Here is a 25013-nt window from a genome sequence, read left to right on the forward strand (position 1 = left end):
TCACTTTTTTATAAAGAAAATTATTGTCATATATCTTGTAGGATATGTGGAGCCTTTGATTGTTTTGCACTTTATTTTATACTGCAGGGATCCCGAAACAATTTAACCAAGCTAAAATAGGTGTAATGATTATTGACATTTACAGCGCAACTACAAAGCTGGCTCCTAACTTACGCTAAACAACGTCACTACCTGCTATCTTACGCTTCCTAAGTTATTTAAGCATTTAAAAAATATTTATAGCAAAAATATTTTTATTTATAGCAAAAATATTTATGGAGCACAAATGAAATTATCTTAGTGATTAAAGGATTATGTTATCTCTTTTTGTTTTAGGTTCGAGTATAACATCTATAGGGGTGTATGAACATCTATTGTCAAATAATCTTTCAAACATATATTACATTATATTCACTCATGTTAATTAAAAATGGATAAAGTATATAAATGATCTCTCGATATAAGGTATTATTTTGTTGAATAATTCGACTATTAAAAATTATAAATGATTCCACGATATAGAATATTGTTTTGTTAAGACTCCCGACTATTAAAAGCTACAAAATGGTCACTCGACTATTCATATATTTTAAACTTATCCTTTTTGTTATAAATTGACGACCGTCTGATTTGGTCATTAATATGTTGATCGGGATATGATAAAATCATACTTTAATGATGCCTATTGACATCGTCGTTGCTTACTTATCTCGAATGTATTATGTAAACAGAGAGTCAATCTATAAAATACAACTCAAATGATTTGGGGATTAGTTTTTATCATTTCAAAGTTAACAAGTTTACGCCTGACTCAGACAACCACAATTTTTTTAATGAAAAAAATGAGTTTGAAACATACAAATAGTTTGATGACCATTTGTAACTTTAATAGTCAATGGACTCAACAAAGTAAGCCCTATAATCAATGAACTATTTTATAATTTTTAATAGTTAGGGGACTCAATAAAACAACATCCTATAGTCTAGGAATCATATATATATATAATAGAGAGAGAGAGAGAGAGAGAGAGAGAGAGAGAGAGAGAGAGAGAGAGAGAGAGAGAGAGAGAGAGAGAGAGAGGCCTATGTAAAAATAAGTGTTCAAACTATTCTCAAATTTAACTTTAAGTATCTAAAGAATTTTTTGTTAAAAATATGTGCCTAACATTTTCTTTGTTATATTTTTAGGTATTTAACGTTTTCTGATGTTATATTTTTAGGTGCCTAAAATGTAACGACTGTTAAGAAAAATTGTTATTTAACACGTGTTAGACATATAAAATTTTGAAATAAACACTTAAAATTAAAATTTATTTGTTTAAAACTCAATATTTTCTAAAATTATAAAAAGAAAATCAAAATATCGAAAAATCTTATTTTCAATCTCTTACCACCATTGGTTGCCACCAACCAAACCCCCATGTTTCAAGCGCTGATTGCAGCAAAAATCAGTGATTGTAGTGTGGAGAATCCCTTTCAACCGATCGCAAAATCTTATATTTACACATTCGTTTGGTGTTCGACCGATTGTGAAAATAAAGAGTTTCGATCATTTGATGGTTGTCCAGTCGAACAATGTTAACTGTTCGATCGGTTGACGGAGTTGGTAATGACCGACGGTGCAAAGGATTAAAATTAAGGTTTTAAGAGATTTTGATTTTTTTTTGGTAATTTTATAAAATTTTTAGGTTTTTTAAATAAATTATAATTTAAGATTTTAAATTTAAAAATTAAAATTTTATAAATATAACATATATTATTTAACAATCAAATTTAACGACTGTTATTATTTAAAGACTAAAATATAACATTCAACGAAAAATTATTTAGTAGCCTAAAATTAATTTTAGATATAATTTAAACTCTTATTATTATATTAATCATAGGAAAAATAAAACAACGAAATCGTCAAAAAAGAAAACAGTATCATATAAGAACCGTCAACAACTACCCGCCAGATAAATTCCACTTCCCCTCTCTCTACGCAACATTTTTACAGGTAAATTTTGTCGATTACATACATTTACACTTTGTCTTTCCATATAAATCTGTAATCCCAACTCGTTCTAGCGTTCGCGATTCTCTCTTTCTTCCTGATAATGTTGTGGTGGCCTTTGAGGAAGTAAGCTTTGCTCAACAGAATTTGATTTCTCGTAGTGTTTGAAATTCTGGGTATGTTTAATAGAGACGGTTCAGCCTAGGTACCGCATCCATTTTGAGTTTCACCTCACTTTGTTTACTTCGATCTTGAAGTTCCATTCATTGCTGTGATTCTTCGAAAATCTGGGGAAGAAAATTTAGTCTAGATCTGAAACCTGCTCTCATTAACCATTTTCCTGATTCTTTTTGTTGATAAATATAGTTTAGGTGAGAAATAATATATGATACATTAGCACCTTGATAACATAACTTGTTTTTTTTATTGATGCAAATTGGTGTTGTTTCAGAACTTGATTTATGAACACAAAACATTGGCGCTGATGCCTTCCGGGTTGCAGTTCACATTGTTTGAACTTTTATTCAAATTGTTTCTTATCTTAGCTATCGTGGAAAAGGGAAGTGCGGGGATTACAAGTACTTTCACTCGTTCGAAATGGAATCTTTTGATATCCCTCTTGACCATAAAGTTTTTGAAGTTCCTAAAGGCTACAATGCTCCACAACAGGCAAGTATTTTGTCAATCAGTAATCTCATTACTGTAGCTATTTATTTTCTTTTCCAATCCGGATTATATGACGATGCAACAATTCATTGCCGATCCAAACCCAAGTCGGCTTCATGCTGAGCCAATTTAGATGCTCGTTTTTCGCACATCTTGGTTGTATGAATGAGGGTTACATTTATGATATGATGATTAATGAGGTCTTATCACAATGAAAAACGCTAAATTTGTTTTAAATTCCATGGAAAAGACAGTCTAGAGTACAGTTTTGCCAAATCCATTGAAAATTTTCCTCTTGAAGATGATTTGTTACCAGTACTATCTGGTTAAGGCCATTTATTGATATTTGAATTACAGCTCCGATAATTGGCTTTGGTAAGCAGTTGTTTTAACATCCATAAATTTATTGGCGTAGGTGCATATTACTCAAGGTGACTATGATGGAAAAGCTGTGATAATATCATGGGTTACCCCTGATAAACCTGGGCCTTCCAGAGTACAATATGGCACATCAGAGAAGAAATATGACTTTATTGCTGACGGCACGGTGACTAATTACACCTTTTACAACTATAAATCTGGCTATATTCATCACTGCCTTGTTGATGGTCTAGAGGTAAATATCAAACAACATATGTTAATCTATTATCTATAGCATGAATGTCAAACTAGATAGATGATGTAACCTAAAGCATGAATTCTCGAATAGTCATCTAATAATTCTACCTGAAACTGGAGCTTCTGCAATATGCTAACAAATCTAACATACAGATGATTTCATGTTATGAAGTTGCCCCTGATAGTTAGATCCAATCTTTCTGTGTATTCATTCAATTGATATTTCAACTTAGACAAAGACAACTAACATTCTCATTTTTTTAGTACGAGATCAAGTACTATTACAAGATCGGTGAAGGTGATTCATCTCGAGAATTTTGGTTTCAAACACCTCCAAAGATTGACCCGGATTCTCCTTTTACATTTGGAATTATTGGTAAGATGTCATTAGAATATTAATCTACATAGTAATGAATAATCTTGTTTCTTAAAGCTCAAATAGAAAAAATGATTTTTATTTGTATATTCCAGATGGTTTCCTTTGAGAATCCAAAAAGAAAAAAAAAGAATAGACAAGTTGCAAAACAATTACTTCCTGAATTTTTCTCATCCTGATTGGTTTTGTATGTTATAGGTGATTTGGGTCAAACATATAATTCTCTTTCAACTCTGGATCATTACATGCAGAGTGGAGGACAGACTGTCTTATTTCTTGGTGATCTCTCTTATGCTGATAGATACCAATTAAATGATGTTAGTATTCGATGGGATTCATGGGGTCGTTTTATTGAGAGAAGTGCTGCTTATCAACCATGGATATGGTCAGCTGGGAATCGTGAGATAGAATATATGCCAGATGTGGTAATGCCTCAGTTCTGCATCTTGAATTTCTTATACACACACGTCTTTTTCCTTTTATTATAGCTTCTATTTTACGTTAAGAACTAAAGATATAATGATTGTGTGTGGCATTAATACCTTTGAGGTATTGTGACTTCAAATCTTCCTTAAGCCCTTTCCTGATATTTGAGGTATAATAACTGGATTCTTTACCACTATATTCTATGCACTTATTTGAGAATAAAGATATAAGAAACCCTTTTGAATTATGTAACTCATTTCTTTGTTTATTTCTTAATAATATATCCTAGATTTCCCCCCCTTTTGGGTTAGCAAGCTGTACAGACTGATGTATCTAGATCATAGCTTATCTTCATTTTTGTTCTTTCCTCACATGTTCTTTTCCCTGGATGTGTGTGTGTTCAGGGAGAAGTTATTCCATTTAAATCATACCTACATAGATTTAGTACACCACATTTGGCATCGAGAAGCAACAATCCTCTCTGGTATGCAATCCGACGGGCATCAGCTCATATTATTGTCCTATCCAGCTATTCCCCACATGGTAAGACATCCCAAACTTCTGAAATATTGATGTTACGTAATTTGGGGTTATTAAGAAGATTATGAAGATGAACACCAAGGCTGTTTATTCATTGTTTTGTTGAAATTTGAAAGAAACTCAAGTAAATCTAAATTTTTCCCATTTTTCTTGGACAAGTGAAATATACCCCTCAATGGTTGTGGCTACGAACTGAGCTAAAAAGAGTGGATAGAAAGAAGACACCCTGGCTTGTTATTCTCATGCATGTCCCCATCTACAATAGCAATCAAGCTCACTTTATGGAAGGTGAAAGCATGCGAGCTGTCTTTGAGCGCTGGTTTGTTCGTCATAGAGTGGATTTCATCTTTGCTGGTCATGTCCATGCATATGAAAGATCGGTACGTACATTCTTACCTTTTCATGTTGCTTTTGCACAATGGGATAAGGATTAAAGTTAGACCATGAAACTGGTAGCTTCGTTGATTTACAAGTGTCTAGTACAAGTATCCTCTGATCATATGCTCTTGCTTAAAGAAGGAAATCTGAAACATAAAAGACAAGACAGTTGGTCAGAATATTCATCATAAGCAAACCCAAGAAAGAATAGTTTGTACAATCTGCTTTGGTCTATAGTTACTGAAGAATCAACTTTCCTTTGACCCTATGTAGTGATTCTCTGGTTTCTTAGCTCAACTATGTCCTCCAAAAAGGTTCGGTATCAAATCAACCCTGCTGAAAATTACTTCTTGCCTCTAGAAAGGGAGGCAATCACCTCATTTCTCTTCCTAATATCTAATTTGACATCCCCAAGACACTTCTTAATATTCCATGGTTGGAAGGAATAAAAGCTAGAGAACTAGATCCCTTGAAAGCTTAGGAACCAAATTCCCATAAGACATCTGGAATATTGTTCTGCTACCCCAGCAGTTGTTTTGGCTTGTGTCTTTTCAATTGTGCATCTGCATAAAACATTTTCTTTGGGTGCAACTATAGATTATCTATAAAAACTGATGTTATCGATTTGCAGTATCTCTCAAATATTCGCTATAATGTATCAGTGGCAACCGCTATCCTGTGCCTGACAGATCAGCTCCAGTGTACATAACGGTCGGATGGAGGAAATCAGGAAGGTCTTGCTGGAAGGTGAACAAACATAATCTATGAATATTTTTTACGACTATATCATTTAGAGTATCAAGTTGTAACCCCTTGCTGAAGTGCTTATGCTAATCCATGTATTTGTAATTCACCATTAGGTTTCAGGACCCACAACCAGAATATTCTGCATTCCGTGAATCCATTATGGCCATTCGACATTGGAGTTGAAGAACCGAACCCATGCCTTCTTAACTGGCATCGGAATGAGGATGGGAAAAGGTTCATGCTGATTCAGTAATTCCTCAATCAACACTGGTAAGTATTAGCTTTCTGATTGATGTTTCTTGTGGAAAACTAGTGTCCGTAAGTCTGTGTTTAGTTACCTTAATTCTTGCTCAGTTATAACCAAACTGAGTTTTGTTATAGGGCAAGCAATCTACGGAGGAGGAAACTCAAGAAGTCAACATCAGGCCAGAGAAGAAATCGATTTCTGAAATCATTTCATTAAGCTTTGTTCATCTTCAGGCATCGTCTACGTATCCCTTTCCGGTATCAACCAATGCAATCAACATAGACTTCAAGCAACGAGATGCAGTCCGAATGCCATTGGAGAGAGCTTTTGTAATCTACAGAGTATGTCCTAGGACGGGGTTTGTACCATCTCTGAAATCATTTCATTAAGCTTTGTTCATCTTCAGGCATCGTCTACGTATCCCTTTCCGGTATCAACCAATGCAATCAACATAGACTTCAAGCAACGAGATGCAGTCCGAATGCCATTGGAGAGAGCTTTTGTAATCTACAGAGTATTGTCCTAGGACGGGGTTTGTACCATCATCTTTCTTGAGTACATCGTTACTCAAATATGGTGTGTTGTACATTCGTGACACGAAATTGGTTTATAATGAATTATGACGCTTTTTTTTACTTAAATCCTATTAAATTCTCATTATAAAGGGACCATCATAAATCAATCAAATCTGACTTGGCCATGAACTAACTAATGTCACACATTTTAATGTTAAGTCTATTCAAAGGAAATGGCCCCATCCCCACGTTCATAGGAAGGCTTTTAAATCTGGTTTTCGGTTAAATGGTCCAATGTCTAATACATTATAGAGTTGAAAAAAGATGCCTTTGCTCGTTTGTCTTCCCTTCGTTTGCTAAGGTATCAAATCAAATTTTTCATTTATAATATTAGGTTTTAAAATTTTAATTTTATTTAAAAATCTAACATATTAAAATAAACTAAAAATTAATTAAATGTATACATATTTTTATATCTACTAAATATAAACTTAAAAGCTCAAAATCCATAACCTCACCTTTATCCTTTAGAATTGGACGGTCTTGTTGTTCCAAGGCAAATTGATCAAGTATCAAACCCCGGTAAGTCGAAGCTATCTATGTAGGCACTATATTCGCTTCCAATAATTCGTAACGTACACTTGGTCTCACTTCTCTAGTGCTTGCTCAGCATCTTTCTCTTTTCATCCCCATAAGTACCTAACACTAGATTGTGTCCAGGGGTGTTATTTTTTTTTTAACAATTAACGATCGAACCGAATTAGTTCGGTCAGGAAATAATTAATAAATTTTTAAAATTCGATTAACGTTAATTCGGTTCGAAATCGGTTAATTAACTGAAATTAAATTTTAAATATATTATACATAACATATGGACTTAGCCCAAATCATTTTAAAATCTAATTAATAATTTAATATCCAAGAACTTTTAAACTTAAATTAATATTAATTAATTAAAAAAATCCATATAATTTTTTTATTTTATAATTATATATTATTTAAACTAATTGTAAATGTTTTTGAATTAAAAAATATTCAATTTATATAAATTAGAAAATTTTAAAAAAAATCGGTTAATTCAAATTAACCGAAATTTATTCGGTTCGGTTATTTTTTCAAAAAAAAAGTTCGGTTCGATTAACGGTTAAAGAAAAAAATCGATTATTCGGTTAATAATAATTCGGTTTGATCGGCCACCGTTTTAACCGATTAAACACCCCTAATTGTGTAATATTACAATCTTAATATTATATATTAATTTTCAAAAAAAATATTATATATTAAATTTTATCATAATATATATAATTTTGATATATTAAAGGCGTCAAACAACCTTGAACTTAATCTTATAATCATTTTAAAAAATAGTTAAGTTGATATTTAATTAATAACCTAAAGTATAGATGCTTTATATTACATTTGCATGTGAATTTTGGACAAGACGTGATAGGTCGGTCCACTGAAGTTTATAAATTAAAATCAAGATAACGATATTAAGGCAGGCATATCCCATGTTACTTTTATTGTCTTTTATTACTTTTAGCTTAGAACATTTTTGCTAATGTTAGGTATATGTTGATTGATTTCTTTGCTCTGGGATTTTGACACATTTCTTCAATTTATTCCTTAAAGAAAAAATCTCAGAATTTTAGATATTTCAGGTTAGATTTAGTATATTATTCCTACCATATGTATGTATGTATGGGTTAATTACATTAATCATTTTAAAAATGAGAATTAATTTTTAAATTAATCTTAAATTTTAAAATATTTCATTGAATTCTCAATTTAAAATATTGTCCCAATCAAATAATTTCATCAATTTGAAAATTAGCTTGAATAGTATGTGGTTATTTCTTTAAACATGTACAAACTAATAAATATTTTCAAACACCTCAATTCTAAAACAAAACGTTTAGATTTTACTTGATATAAAAGATGAAAATGAGGAATTAAGAAAAAAATTATTAATCAAATGGTCCATTAACTGTAACGGAGTAGAAGTTAAGGTCTTTTGTTGTCCAAAACGATCAATTTATGTCAAAGGGATTAAAAACCCAAACTCATCACAATATAGGGACTAAACTCATAACTAGACCAATTCAATGCTATATCATCAATACGTGACACGTGTTGGTCTCCCTTAACCAATAGATGGCCACTCCCGTCATCTTCATCGCTGTATGTAAATTCAAAAAGCTCCACTCGAAAGTATATATATAAAAAATAAACACTAAACATAACCGTCTCAACAGGTTTAATAGATTTCACTCTTTTCTCATCCTTTTTCCTAGCACGCAAAAAAAAAGGATGGCCGGAAACGATTGGATAAGCAGTTACCTGGAAGCAATTCTGGACGTTGGTCCGGGAATCGACGAAGCTAAATCGCCATTATTGCTGAGGGAGAGAGGTCATTTCAGTCCAACTCGCTACTTCGTGGAAGAGGTCATCACTGGCTACGATGAGTCCGATCTCCACCGTTCTTGGATTCGAGTACGATTTTCATTTCACTCCCTCCTAGTCTTCTTGCTCTTCCTCTCCTTTATAAACACAATAGTACTCTTTTATCCTTCCCGTCTCATTTTTTTTGAGTTTATTTTGAATTATGGACTCTTTTAACTGTTTAATTTTAAATATTGATTATTCCGGCTAGGCGGCTGCGACGAGGGGTCCCAAGGAGAGGAACACGAGACTGGAGAATATGTGCTGGAGGATTTGGAATTTGGCTAGAAAGAAGAAGCAGGTTTTTGTCTTTTGGTGCTATTTTAGTTTGGACCTCGCATCTAACATAATTAAAATAGATAGATCAACAGTTCCAAGCTTTTGCTTCTAGCAATCAAGAGATAAACACCTACTTTACTGTGCCCGAATTGGTGTTAAGTGTTTAGTAACATAGAAGTGAAAAATTGTTATGTTTTATTTCTTGTTTGTGAAATTTTCAAAAAAAAATTTGGTTAACGGTGATGGTCTTAACAACAACAATACTATAGTTGTTGTCTAGTGTATGAAGCAATTAATTTATTTGTTTTTCATTTGGCTCGGTGATTTTTAAGTTAAGTACCAAATTGCTTTCGTTGTCAGCGTGTATTGCCGTTACTCTTAAATTGGGCAAGGAATTTAAATTCTATTATATGGACTACGCAGATTGATTAACTCATGTCAACATATTATTTTAGATTGCGGGAACTGTTGTATTGATTATAAACTTTAGCTGCTTTACCTTGATGATTTGATTTGTAATGAACTTTTTATAATGTAGCGCTATGCTCATTCGAATGTTAATTTATTACTTCCAATTTTTGTTGCTTCAGCTGTGTTGGTTTTTCTCTTTTCTATTTGGTTGCTTAATAGCTTGAGGGGGAAGAAGCTCAACACAATGCTAAGCGTCGCCTTGAACGTGAAAGAGGCCGCAAAGAGGCAACTGCTGATATGTCTGAAGACCTTTCAGAAGGAGAGAAAGGAGAGTTTCCTGGTGATTTTTCTCATGGTGATAGTGTCCAAGGAAGAATGCGTAGAATTGTTTCTGTTGATTTGATGGAGAACTTGGCCAATCAGCTCAAAGAAAAGAAGCTCTATATTGTGTTGATAAGGCATGACCTGCACTTCTATATTAGCTGACATGTTACAGCCGTGTTCAGTGATTCATATTTTAAATGTGTTCTTTATCTGTTAGAGTGACACAATTTAGATCTTACTTTTAGATAATAGCTCATTGTTTCTCAAACATTGATGATGTAATATAGTTCTTTCTAACCGGTGGTCTCCCTGCAGTCTTCATGGCTTGATAAGGGGTGAAAACATGGAGCTTGGTCGTGATTCTGATACAGGTGGTCATGTAATTTTTCCCCATTTTAAACTTGAGCGTGATATGTTCTTATCTGATTCAAAATATGGCCAATCATTCTAGAGCACACTGGGAAATTTGAGGTTGTATTGTACACAGGTTAAGTATGTAGAGAACTTGCTAGGGCCTTGGGCACAATGCCAGGAGTATACCGGGTTGACTTGTTGACAAGACAAGTGTCAGCTCCAGATGTGGATTGGAGTTATGCTGAACCAACAGAGATGCTTACTTCAAGAACTGCAGAGAACACGATGCAGGAGCTTGGTGAGAGCAGTGGTGCTTATATTATTCGTATACCCTTTGGTCCGAAAGATAAATATATACCCAAAGAACTTCTTTGGCCTCATATTCCTGAGTTTGTTGATTATGCACTTAGTCACATTCTACATATGTCCAAAGTTCTGGGTGAGCAAATTGGCGTTGGGCAGCCAGTCTGGCCTGTTGCTATTCATGGACATTATGCAGATGCGGGAGATTCTGCGGCCCTTCTATCTGGTGCTCTAAATGTGCCAATGCTTTTTACCGGCCACTCACTTGGTAGGGATAAACTAGAACAGATCTTGAAACAAGGTCGACAGTCTAGAGAAGAAATAAATACAACATACAAAATCATGCGGCGGATAGAGGCTGAGGAGTTATCTCTTGATGCATCTGAAATTGTTATAACCAGCACCAGACAGGAGATAGAAGAACAGTGGCGCCTTTATGATGGCTTTGATCCTGTATTGGAGCGCAAACTCAGAGCAAGGATCAAAAGAGGTGTTAAATGTCATGGGAGGTTTATGCCCCGTATGGTTGTAAGTATCAAGATATCATTTTTGTTTTGTTATTATTTCTAATAATACCACTCTCTATGTTTAAAAAAGCGCCGCTTAAGCGCGATTAAAGCGCTAAGCGACTCGAGCGAGGCCCCTGGCGCTTCAGCATAGCAAAAGCACTACGAATTCATTAAGCGGTAGTAATCGGCGCTTTTGCAGCGCTTTTAGCAAAGCGCTAATCGGCGCTTAATCGCGAGTTTAGAAGATACGATTTTGGGATTTAGCATATACGATTTTTGGGCTTGTTTAGGGTTTAGCGGGCTATTAGATTATCAGGCTTAGATCGGCTTTTAGTTTAGGCGAGCTAGGGTAAAAAATGCGAGTTGATGAAGGAGATGGAAGAAGATATTGGAGTGTCTAGTGATGAAGGAGATGGTGTTGTCCGAGTTGATGACGATGACGATTTAGAGAATTTTTAGTTATAAGGAATTGAGGGAAAAATACTTTTGTTCATCTCACTTTAGACTACTTTTGGTGTAGTTCATCTTTTGAGATTAATATGCTCGTATAGTCGTATGGTTAATGGTATATAAGTATTTAAGTGTTTATAACATATAAGTAAATTGAGAATTATATTTTGGTGTTTAAGTACTTAAGTTTTGAATATATGCATCGAAACGTTGATATTTAAGTATTTATAAGATAATTTATAAATATTTTGTATTTTTTTGTGAATTTCGGCCTTTCTGGCCCTTCGTGTGCATAAAACGAGCGCTTTCGCTTAGCGCTTCGACGTCAATGACCCTAGGCGCTTTAGGGCGCTTTACATTTTTTAAAACCAAGACCACTCTACACATGAAATATTTTACTGTTCTTTCTCTTTGCTTTATTTCTGTGTATCTTATGCTGCTAAAATCATATCTAGGTAATTCCTCCTGGGATGGAGTTTCATCACATTGTTCCTCATGATGGAGAAATGGATGGGGATATGGAAAGAAATGAAGAAAATCCTACTCCTGACCCTCCTATTTGGTCTGAGGTTATAAATATATTAATTTATTTAACTTCTCCTTGATAATAGCGGGATTGCTGCACTTCACTGACCTTTCTTTGCTCGCTATACTCTAATAATATTTTACTAACATGTCGTTCTTGGTGCGGTATCTGATAATAATAATAGTAAGAATAAGAATAATGTATGCAGGTAATGCGTTTCTTTACAAACCCTCGCAAACCGATGATTCTTGCGCTTGCTCGGCCAGACCCTAAGAAGAATATTACAACTTTAGTGAAAGCTTTTGGAGAGTGCCGACCTTTACGGGAGCTCGCTAATCTTGTATGTACCTGAATTTGAACTGATAAGGCTTGCAGTCTAGTTTTCTTATAGATTAGTTTTATCCCAATTATCTCACTTCTCAGGCTGTTGCAGACATTAATAATGGGAAACCGTGAAAATAGTGATGAAATGTCTGGCACCAATGCAACTGTGCTTCTCTCGATTCTTAAACTGATTGACAAGTATGATTTATATGGCCAAGTAGCATATCCTAAGCACCACAAGCAGTACGAAGTTCCCGACATTTATGGTCTAGCAGCAAAAACAAAGGTACACGTGGTGAACTAGTTCTCAATTTAAGAAATTATTGTCTTCTTTGTTTTTTAATGGAAGAGTGGATTTTTTCTAATTAGATGCACTATTTGACTTCTCGGTGATCGAATGGACCGTGTCATATTATTCTACTTGGAATATTTTTAGCTTTTGATTAAGTCAGCAAGTGATCCTTACTTTGCTCTTGCTTGTTGACTTCTCTTCTTTAGTCTTGGTGCAGAAAATAATGACGAGGGATCTTCAACTAGTGAAAGCTTTTGCGTAAAATTTCTCTAACGTATCTTTTGTTTTTTCTTCTTTCACAGGGTGCTTTTATTAATCCAGCTTTTATTGAGCCATTTGGGCTTACTTTAATCGAGGTGCTTAACTTGTCTGCTATTCCTATAGTTTTTCTGTTTCAGATTTTGACATTTTAGAAGCTTCAGCTAACTTCTGTGAACAGGCAGCAGCATATGGCTTGCCTATTGTCGCCACAAAAAATGGGGGTCCTGTTGACATTCACAAGGTTCGTTCATCATTGCTATTTTGAAACTTAGAAAGGTTTTCTTGGCTTTATATAGATATGGAGCAAGTTTAGTGTTATATACAATACTTATCGGTAATGACAAATTTGTTGCAGGTTCTCGACAATGGTGTACTAGTTGATCCCCATGATCAGCAGTCTATTGCTGATGCTCTTCTAAAACTTGTTTCAGATAAGCAATTGTGGGTGAGATGCCGACAGAATGGATTGAAAAATATTCATCAATTCTCTTGGCCGGAGCACTGTAAAACATATTTGTCCCGGATAGCCATGTGCAAGCCAAGGCAACCACAGTGGCAGAGAAGTGATCTTGGATTCGAAAATCAAGAACCGAATTCACCTGGTGATTCTCTGAGAAACATACAAGATTTATCTTTAAACTTGAAATTATCACTGGATGGTGAAAAGAGTGAAGGAATTGGAACTCTTGATAGTTACTTGGATTCTATTGATAAAAAAGCAACTTGGAGAAGGCCTTTTAAAGTTGTCGAAGGGTACTATAGGGGGTGCCGAAAAGGCAAGTTTAATGGAGAAGGCAGAGCAAATTGTCGGTGGCAATAGGTGTCTAGCGATGAGGATGAGGAAATACATTTATGTGATAGCCGTTGATTGTGATTCAATCTCCGATATTCCTAAAATAATGAAGGCAATTATGGATGTAGCAGGAAAAGAGAATCCTGTGGGGTTCATATTATCGACATCCTTGTCGATATCTGAGGTACACTCCCTTTTTATCTCAGGAAGCATAAGTCCATGGGATTTCGATGCTTTTATCTGTAACAGTGGTGGTGAATTGTACTATCCTTCTACAAGGTCTGAGGACAGTACCGGGCTTCGCTTCATAGTGGACTCGGATTATCAATCGCACATTGAATACCGTTGGGGTGGAGAAGATTTAAGGAAAACTCTGGTTCGATGGGCTACTTCTGTTAATGATAAAAACGGAGAGATTGTGTCCAAAGATGAATCTCGATCTACTGTCGATTGCTATGCATTCAATGTGAAGGACCCTGAATTGGTAATCTATTTTCAGTTCTCATGTTTCCGCACAACTTCGACTCTATAAGCTTCGTTCTCTCTATTCTCCAGTTCTTTTGCAGTTTTAATTAACCCACAATTCTCCTCAAATGCTTGTTTCTATCCACAGGTTCCCCCGATTAAGGAGCTTCGAAAGTTGATGAGAATTCAGGCCCTTAGATGCAATGTTATCTACTGTCAAAACGGCACCACATTGAATGTAATCCCGGTTTTAGCTTCTCGAGCTCAAGCTTTAAGGTATTCCTGCTCAAGTTCTTTATGTTTCTTCAATATTGTTCGTTTCTTCTCAGTCGGGATATTTCATCGGATAAATCATCAGGTAGTGGCATATAATACAACTTGCTCTACTTTAGGTACCTGTACATTCGTTGGCGCATGGAGTTATCAAATGTGATTGTCTTTGTTGGAGAATGCGGAGACACGGATTACGAAGCCCTACTCGGAGGAGTCCATAAAACAGTCGTATTGAAAGGAATCAGCAACACTGCTCTTAAGCTTCACTCCAACAGAAGATACCCTCTAGGGCATGTCCTTCCATCTGACAGTCCCAACATCCTTCGAGCGGAAGAATGCAGCACCAAGGAAATAATGTCATCGTTGCGAAAACTTGGGTTTATCAAGGACTAGCGAATCACTGGTACAGATTCATCTCCGATTCAGATACTCCCGACTTGACCATAAAAGCTATAGCTGAATGTTGATAGCCTTGTATACTTCACCTCCTTGTCTCCCTTACTATATAGCAAAGAAAATCAAATCCATTTTTATTTCAAGGTCCAACATTGTTCTTATGGTATACAAATAAATGATTTGTGGGTTGCATATCTTCATGCATCCACGTATTTGACTTTGTATGGATGGTAGTATTATATTATACCTCGCTTGCTTTAATCAATTAATTTCCAAATATAGAGGAGTGGACTGTGATCTTTTAAATATATACACGAGTCTGGAAAATTTTAAAATTATATTTGTCCTTCTGAATCGGATTGTATAAAAGAAGCTCTTAAACACAAATTACTACTTGATACCTTTGGTTAAGTTGTCCTTTTTTAATCAAATATCCCAAAAATTTTTGATAAAATTTATAGATAAACGCAGGATCAAAAGAGAGAATCATAATTAACAAAACTTTGGATAAAAGCCTACCTCTAATCAACTTTAATAAAATTCGAATCAAAGAGGGTAAAAATGGCATATTTCCAACTGTTAGTTCCATTAGATTTGGACGTCACAAATGGGCTCCAACAGTTCTACCGGTTAAAAGAAATTGCCAAAAAAAAAAAGATAATTCAAAAAAGAGATATCTCCTCAAATGGTGATGTTCATTAGCTCTATGGGGAGGGGGGGGGATAGGTAAACCTACTAAATGCCCGGCACCAGCACAACGTAAACAGGTGGCCCTAGAAACTCAACCATGATTGAACCAAGGCTCGACGGTCCCATTCACATACCCATTTCCATTTCCATTTCCATTTCCATTTCCATTTCCATGGATTCCTACACTGTTATGGAGGAGGGAAGGTGGTGGAAGTCCAACAGCCATTGGTGGCGTTGTAGTGTATAACCCATGATTGTGTGGGATAGTATGGGGACTTACAAGAGGAGTACCAGCCGGACTGCCTTTCTGCTGCTGGAGGTCATGGATTTGCCTCAGCCCTTCCTCATGAATCCTCGCTAATGTTTCCAATTCCTTCATCGACAAAGCTTCCAAACCAGCACCGTAGAGTGGAGCATGTCGTGACATTTCTTCTTGGAGCGAAGTCTCAAGGGTGTGAATATATTGCTGCAGAAGTAAACGGATAAATGAGAAATAACGAGAGAGATCGAGAGAAGGACACACACACACAAAGCATTCTTTAATTCAAGTTAGAACCCGAATCTCTGCACTATGTCTAATCCAAAACTCGACATAAAAAAATGGTGACGGTGAGGGGAAAACCTGGCAGGCCTGCAACTTCGATTCCATGCCATCCATATATGCTTCACACCTAGCAATCTGCTCTTCCTTTTCCCGCTTTTCACCCTCAGTTTGGCCAACTGTTCGTGTCAATCTACGAATCTCATTCTCAAGCGATTGACGAATTTCTTCTCGGGTCACATTCTCAGTGGCATACCGTTTTGATTCTTCATCAAATCTTTTCCGTGCAGCTTCAGCACTCTTCAATCTTTCAGCAAGAGCATTCTTCTCCTTTACTACCCTCTATCACATACATATCTTCCAGTCAGATAAAACAGTAAAGATAGCAGTCAAATGAAGCACAAAGCAAAAGCAAAGAGGCAACACATATTTATCGTCCCAAGTACCTTCAATTCATCACGTTCTGAGACTTCAAATTGGAGAGCTGTCTCTGCATCATGAAGACGAACCTGTAGTGCTTTCTTCTCAGCTCTGAGTTTTTTAATTTCATCATCTCTATCGGAGCGAAGCCACTCAAGTTGAATCCATCTCAGCCCTCATTTCAGACTGTCAATTTGTAAGATGTGGTAACTTTAAGAACTTCCTAAAAAGAATAGAGATAGGAGTGCGGTCGCAGAATGTACCGCTAGGCATACCTTGAGACGATTATTCATGGCCTCACACTCGCTTAATTTTAAGGATATAGTAGCTTTTTCCCTAACCATGTTTGAAATTACAGTCTCGCTATCTTCACGTGTGCGGATAATTGCATCCTCACTAGCACATAACTGGTGCCAAAGAGCAGCCCGATCAACATTTGCTAGTTCAGCGACTTCTCGCATCATGCTTAGAACAGGTTTCACAACTTCTGGCTCTTCAGAAACCAAATAACCAAAACATCCAAATCTATGTCCACTTCACGACTACTTTCTGTAGTGCTGGTAGCACGATCAACAAGCCTTTTCAGCATCCTCACTCGAGAGGACTCGTCAGCATACCACTTGAATAATATTGTATAGAGCATTTTCACAAAGTCCCTGACACGAAGATCGCTACAGAGTGCTAATGTCTCAGCAAGACTCAGAACTGAAGAGAACTCATCCCGTTGAACCCTAAGCTGCTCACTGGCTTCTCCCTCTACCACAGCATCCCCCTGCTTAAAGCAACATATCAGGCATGACATTCGATCTCTGAGCTAGACGCATTTCCAAGACCATGGCTACGCACTGAACTGAAATGGCTTCTCGAGCCACAGCTCTCTCTAATGTTTGAGAAGTTTCAACGGCAAGGCAAGGTATGGATAGCATCTCAATTAGAATATAAATGTCAGAAAAATATCGACCAGAGCAAAAAGCCTGCTCATCCACCACATGCAATCTTTCACAAGTGGATCCATTTCACCAAACAAGAACCCACAAGCCATTGCCGGGAAATTTCCATTGAAATCCTCATCACAATCGATATCTCTTAATATGGTCTCAGCAACATCTCCCCAACTATTTACAATTTTACTTAAAAAATCAAGAACACAAGGAGGCACCTCCTATCCCAATTCTTTTAGCCTAACACGAACAGATCTAACCTGCAGAAGAGAATCGAAATAGCTATATATACTTCAGGAAATTATGTTAACATGCAGAATACAATGACGAAATGATAAAGCAAAACATACTGCTTCGGGAAGATGTTGGCATTGTGATGCAGCTTTAAAGATGAAATCTATGGTTGCAGCCAGAAGTTCGTCATTTGGACCTGTCAATAGCTCAAAACCTTGAAATAAGATGTATTCCCAGACGTCGCTGCCACAATCCAGTTGACTCAGTGCTCCAAATACCTGAAATAGAATAATCATTATTAGCAGATCGAAGATAAAGAAATGAACTTTATAATAAAAAAACATATTTCAAAACAATATTCCGTTTGAAATCTGAGCCAAATGTTCATAAACTTATTTCTCTCAAAGAGCATCCTAATGGAACATCCCACAAATACCATAACATAAAAGAAATTAAGTCCATTACAAAGTCTATCTTACAGGTATTCACAATGCAGGCTCTGCATCTGGCTTTTGAAGTCATTCAAGAAGCGCATAAGCAGCCGGTGGACGCTCTGAATGTTCTACCAATTTAGGCACTAATGCAGCTAAGTCAGGTTGGATATGCTTAGGAGCTTTATCCAAAAGAGAGATCTTCTGTGCAGAATGGGGCCTCCGCCTTGGCACTGGACAGCCTTGTGGAGCAGCTCCATCTAGAGATCTCAAAGAGTTAACAATCAACCCTAAGAGCTCCTCAGATTGCTCAGACCACTTGGTCTGGAAATTCAATTTGTTCAGGAGTTGATTAATAATCATTGAACAAAAAAATTACATGATGACTATTCGAGTTCAACATTGTTCACAAAACATACCTTCACGCGAAGGGAGGAATTCTCAGAAGAACCTCCAGCAGAGGTTTCCGATGGAGTAATAGGCCGTCCAAGAATGGATTTTCCAGAGATATTAATCCCATTCACGTCAGAACTTTGTACAGCAGAGGCTGCGATACCATCATCCACACAAGAATCCAATCTTTCATACAAAGGAAATGAGTAGATTCTGCACCTCCATTTTCCTATCACAAACCAGTGAGCTAGCAGTTTCACTAACATCAGAAGAAGGTTTAGAGTTTACATCTGAAGAATCATCACGTGCAACTCTTTCAGAGGGGTGGCAACATTCAACCATTATATCCAAGAGTAGATCAATAATTGCCTGTTGCAAAACTTTGACTCCCATAAGCAAATTCATCGAACTTGGTGAAGATCCATCATTCTTCGAAGTCTTCTTCCCGTCACAATTACCAGAGAGCTTTGTTGGAAGCAGCAAGCGCTTTACTTGGCAGGGTCATCGAGGTAAACACGAAGTCCAGTAAGAAAACCAGCAATTGCCCCAGCATCCATCAGAAGTTTCTCTCGTAAAGTGACCTGTGGCTGTGATGGATTATCTCCATATGTAATGTGAAATCCAGCTTGGGAAAGAAGGTTTCTAAAGACATCATCTTCATCTCCACTTATTCCTTCACTGTCTTCAGAATCAATGAGTTCATCAGGATCAGTGGTTAAAGCATCCTGATCATCCTCAGAAGCCAAAACCTGTCAAAAGTGGAGAAAGTAAACATCAAAATGCTGATCTGATTCATTAGAAACATAAAGAAAAAGATATTGTGATAAATTTATCATATCCTGCACTAGTTCCTTCCTGATTCCGTGAAAGTAGTCAGCATGGGAACAAACAAGAAGATAGCAAAGCCGAAAGTGGTTCAGAAGAACCAAGCCAAATATGTGGGTAAGGATCAAGTTTACACAACCTTCAGGTAAAGACAACAAGATCCAAATCCCTGTAGCACGGAGAAAAAGGAATCTTTTCTGTCCCATAAGTTATGTCAACAGACAGCCCAAATAGACAACCTCCAAATCTGAAAATACAAAACTTGCCTATCCAAAGAGCAAACAATGCATAAAATAAACGAGATCCAAAAGATGCTAACCTCAAGATCTGAGAACTCAAACCAAGGGCAGCAATCCAATATTTAACAAACAAAAACAATAGTGTCACGTACAAGAAACCCTGCATCTGCTTCTAACATATCTGATACCTTCATGAATTGCAAAACAGAATTATTCCATGTCTTTGTACAAATAGAAGATTCCGTCCAGACAGTCTTGGCTGGATTTTTTTGATACACTACAGCCATTTTGTATCTAACCCAGAAGTTTTTGTCAGGATCACTACCAACTGATTGATCACTCTCCAAATATATACATATAGTGTCAAAGGACTCGTACACACCTGCATCACAAACAACCAGTTAATCAAGAGAAACAACTAAAACAAATGTTCAGTGGAGAACCGATTGGAGACAATAACCCACCAATTCGAAGCTCACATCCACCGCCTTCAAAAAAATTTGCTAAAAATTTTGAGGGTTTCCATTATTCCTTGAAAGATAAGAAGTTCTCCACCTTCCATGTGAATGCACTTCTCTTTCCAGCCATTTCTATCTGAGGAGCAGTATTTGGTAACTCAGTATCCTGACCAGTGAAATCCTGCATTATCGATGTCTCTTTCAGAATAAGGACCTCCGCAGAAAATACAACAGTGTCCTGAACAAGAAACCCATAATCTTGATCAAATAAGCTGGTAAGCATCACAAATTCACGCCAACCCCAGTGCTTTGCAGCTTTAGAGTAGCGGTTCTGAGTTTCTTTTGTAACCAGCTTCTCCTCCATCTTTTGGTTCACAACAGACAGCCGATGACTCACAAAACAGCTCCAGTCACTTGAAGTATTTCGAGAACCTGTTACCTCAAGAAACACAGAAAGGTGGCACGGTGGCTGGGACTGCCCTGATGGAATCAAGCCCATGGGGAAATTCAATCAGTACATGTTCCAAACACAATTTAGCAACAATCATCCCATGTCACCTTTTAACAGATGCAAGGATCATAAGACTTGTGACAAACCAGATTAAAAAGGTAAAATACAGCTCTTCCTCCATAAATTTGCTTTTAATTTATTTTGAATCCACGGACCACATTATACATGTATATAAAGTGACAAATAGCTTCATTACCGTGAGTGCTAAAAAATCTGTCACCACTTCCCTAAAAGTGCAAGCCAAAACCATTTTCAAGTCAATCATATATGAATATAGACACAAAATATGGAGGCTTACGCTAACCAATTAGCGGCATTATATTAAAACGAAATAAGAATAAAATTGTAGAGGGTGATAACAAGCATGCAACCATCTTTGTAGCTATCTACAATAAGCTTTTCTTAAACATACAAACATCACTTTCCTTAAACTAGAAGTATCGGTCAGTTTGTCCATAGAAAATGATCACAAAATCCGTTTCATTAAACAGTTGCAATGACTCTTGCATACCTCAACGATAAACAATGAGATGACAATCCCAGTTTCCAATCTGAAATCTCCGGCTCTTGATGCAAAGACCTGTTATCTTCCTCTTCTTCAGAAGATCCTTTAACCTTGTAAAATTCTCAATCCTCGAAGAGAATTTTCCCATATGTCCATCAGACTTCCTCGCTCCACTACCAGTCCTACGTGCAACCAACCCTCCATTCTTGGAGAAACTACTAAACTCCTTGATCACATGAAACGAGGTACTAAATGTAGCAGTATCATCCACCAAAAACCCTGTGCCTCTAGCCCAACAAAATCCGACATCTTCATGTAGTCATTCCAACCCAAACTAGTATTATCCCCACTCTTATTATCTGCCGCAAATCTCCCATATGAGTCTCTGTGCATATGGTTCGACCCTGGTTTCTGATTCAGAACTGACATTCTAAATAAGCACCGGCAACTCCGATCAGAAATGACTGTTTTATCTGTATCCTTACTCTCCAAACACATAGACAAATATTCCTGCCCATTAACTGAGCTTTGATACACACTAATTTAGAATCGAAAACAGTAGAAGAGGGCGTAAAATGGCACCAACCGTGAGATTTCTTATTGCTCGAGAAACGATGCCACGAATCACGATGAATGGTCTTGGAATCGTCGGTTAGATTGACGATAGCTAACCGGTAGCTAGCGAAGCAATCCCATTTTGACGACGACGTGCCCTCGGGTCCATGATTTGGAGATATATCGATATGTAGCCAGGCAAAGCCTGAGAGTCCCCTTTCGGATACACCAATAAACGGCAATCATAACCGCCTACCTCAAAGTACTTGCTCCATAGTGCCCTAGCTTTGATTCTCGGGAAATTATGAACCGTCCATCTACTTATCCGCCGAGTATTCACCTCGTTGATCGACGGTCACCGTTTCCTGCGCCGCCGTGTTTCCGTCCCTCGACCCTACCGCCGCTAAATCATCCGCCGCCGATATCGACGCCAAGGTTTTGTTATTGCTATTGCTATTGCTATTGTTGTTGAGGTGGTGGTTTTCGGTTACAGATGATGAAGTGGCGGGCTATGATTGGTCGGGTAAGCAGGTCATAGAGGAAGACGATGAGGAGACTGCCTCATGTGAGCTCTGCTTCATTGCGTTCCCCTCTTTGTTGGGGATTTCTTTATTTAAATATTTTTTCTTCCCTCTCAAGCTCTATGGTTTTAAATACTGGCCCGGAAAGAGGGGGGAGATGTAAACTCTGTTATGAGGGACAATGAGGGGTGCACAATACTTAACCCTGTACCTGCATCTTCCGCTATTACTCACTCCACTTGGCTTTGGTGCGCTGCGTTTTTGTAAATATCAGTGCAGTTGGTTCTTCTGCCGTCTGATTGGTTCGAAAAATAAATCTGATTGGGCACGAAATGTGTGTACACGTGTCTTTGGACCTCACTTAAAAAAAAAGAAATCGATTCATGATTATATATAGGGTAAAGTATAGTAATGGTCACTGAACATTTCTAAAGCTTACATTTAGGTCCCTCAACTTTTAAAACTTGTAATACAGTCCCTCAACATTTATTCCGTTTGTAATATGGTCCCCAACTTAAATCACTGTTAGAAAATTAGGGTAAATTATATAAACGGTCATTGAACTTTTCAGGCACTTGAATTTAGGTCCCCAACTTTTAAAACTTACAAAACAGTCCCCCAATAATTTTATTTTCTTATTAAATATAGATGTATAGAAAATATAAATGATTCAATTTATATTTAAATGTATGAATCATTTATATTTTTGATATATTTTATTTTTCTTGTATAAACTAGTATTTAAAATATGTTTATATTTTAATCAAAATATTTCAATATACGAATAAAAATATATTTATATAAATGTATATTTATATTTAGATGTATAAATAAAAAAATATATTCATATATTAATGTATGAATCATTTATATTTTTTGAATATTTTATTTTTAATAAGAAATTAAAATTATTAATTATATTAGAAATACTCAACTTAAGATTATATATATAATCATGAATTATAAATATGAAAAATATAATTATTAAATTTAGTTTAAAAATATATAAATCTTAAATTTATTCTTTTAAAATATTGTATCAACTAATATTTAAAAAATATATTAAATCTATCAAACAATTTATCAAATATAATATTTTATTGTAAAAAATATAATATTTTCCCATCATTTATTGCTTTCAAATTTTTGCCGAAGTTCAAATCTCATTAATTCCATTTTCCATTATATTCTTTTTTTTCTGGCATTGGTCATACTATTAGTATATGTATTATTGTATATCTCTTAACACAAACGATGGTGTTAGCTTAGTGGCTCCACCCTGTATCTTTCATTTGCGTGACTCAGGTTTAAGTTTGCCCAAGACCCAAATTTTACTTCTTTGTAACTTAATTTTCTTCTAATTAGGTGGTGACATGTGTCACCAATAACATATATCATGATCATGTGTTAACACATGTCAGATCCTGGTTAAATGATTAATTTATTAAATTTTATTTAATTTAGGACCAAATTGATAGCATATATAAATAATTAGGTGGTGACATGTGTCACCAATGACACGTGTCATGATCATGTGCTAACACATGTCAGATCCTAATTAAATGATTAATTTATTAAATTCTATTTAATTTAGGACCAAATTGATTATATAAATAATAAAGACTGAATGTATAATAATGTCAATTCCTTTTAACTGCCACTTCATCATTTGTATCAATTGGTAACGACTAGTGGCTTAGTTGAAACAGTTAAATAATTATGTTGTATGATTGATAAATTTAAAAGATCGATGACAAAAGTAAAAAGGGCTAGATAGTTAAGTTGTCAACCTAGTAGTTTACACTTTTATTTATACGTCAAAATAACATTTTATAAATTTAAAATTTGAATTATTTTAAACCTTTTCTATATCCTAACTACTTTTTTTAATTAAAAAATTTCTTCAACAGATATGAATTATACTATTATATTTATATAAAAAATACGTATCACATGAAATAAGATGAAATTAAATAATAATAAATCTGAAATAATTGAATTTAATTGAATTATTTTGGAATTTAGGGTTTAGAATGAAATTGAATTACTTTGGAAATTGGGGTTTAGAATGAAATTGAGGACTGTTTTGCAAGTTTTAAAAGTTGGGGGACCTAAATTCAAGTGTCTGAAAAGTTCAATAACCTTTTATATAATTTACCCTAATTTCTAACGGTGGTTTAAGTTGGGGGACCATATTGCAAACAGAATAAATGTTGGGGGGTTATATTGCAAGTTTTAAAAGTTAGGGGACCTAAATGTAAGCTTTAGAAATATTCAGTGACCATTACTATACTTTACCCTTATATATATTTCACTTCAATAAAATTTTAAGGTAAACATCCCACGTCGAAACATACTATTAAAACGACTTATCAAAATATATTATTAAATAAATTGATATTATTAAGAAAATATTAAAAAAATCAATGATTAATCTATGATTAATTTATTTTAGAAATTTAATTTTAAAAGTAAATTACACGTGTAATTACTTAACTATTGTCTTTTTCAGTTTGATCATAATTTTTTTAATTTTCTCAATTAAATCACTTAACTATTTAAATTATATCAATCAAGTCATTTGTCGTTACATTTAACATAAGTGTTGACACATAAGTTAATTAAAATTAGTACAATTATACATTTTTTAAAGGGGTAGTCCTCAATATTTATACATTCTATTAATTTGATTATAATTTATTTAATTCAATAAATTAACCCTTTAATCAGGATGTGACATGTTTCAACACATAGTCGTGACATGTGTTGCCACCTTATTTGAAGGTTTTTTATTTTAATTTATTTAATTAAATAAATTATCTATTTAATCAAACGAAA

General features: G+C 35.5%; 1 protein-coding gene and 2 pseudogenes across 1 annotated transcript; 2 read left to right on the top strand and 1 right to left on the bottom strand.

The window, feature by feature from the left end:
- The first annotated feature begins 1947 nt into the window (after positions 1 to 1947).
- LOC120192193 lies at positions 1948 to 6333 on the top strand (annotated as a pseudogene).
- Positions 6334 to 8819: 2486 nt separating this feature from the next.
- Positions 8820 to 15034, top strand: LOC120192245 (probable sucrose-phosphate synthase 1). The gene is given in 15 exon segments (XM_039195049.1): positions 8820 to 9002; positions 9163 to 9252; positions 9861 to 10099; positions 10281 to 10344; positions 10453 to 10462; positions 10465 to 11150; positions 12037 to 12150; positions 12316 to 12447; positions 12541 to 12717; positions 13026 to 13079; positions 13163 to 13225; positions 13340 to 13705; positions 13707 to 14261; positions 14391 to 14518; positions 14635 to 15034. Coding segments are annotated over 15 exon segments (3135 nt in total). The 3' UTR covers positions 14909 to 15034.
- Positions 15035 to 15400: 366 nt separating this feature from the next.
- LOC120192218 lies at positions 15401 to 22392 on the bottom strand (annotated as a pseudogene).
- Positions 22393 to 25013: the final 2621 nt, after the last annotated feature.

Source organism: Hibiscus syriacus, unplaced genomic scaffold (assembly GCF_006381635.1).
Source record: "Hibiscus syriacus cultivar Baekdansim isolate YM2019G1 unplaced genomic scaffold, ASM638163v2 tig00116973_pilon, whole genome shotgun sequence".
NCBI classification, from domain to species: Eukaryota; Viridiplantae; Streptophyta; class Magnoliopsida; order Malvales; family Malvaceae; genus Hibiscus; species Hibiscus syriacus.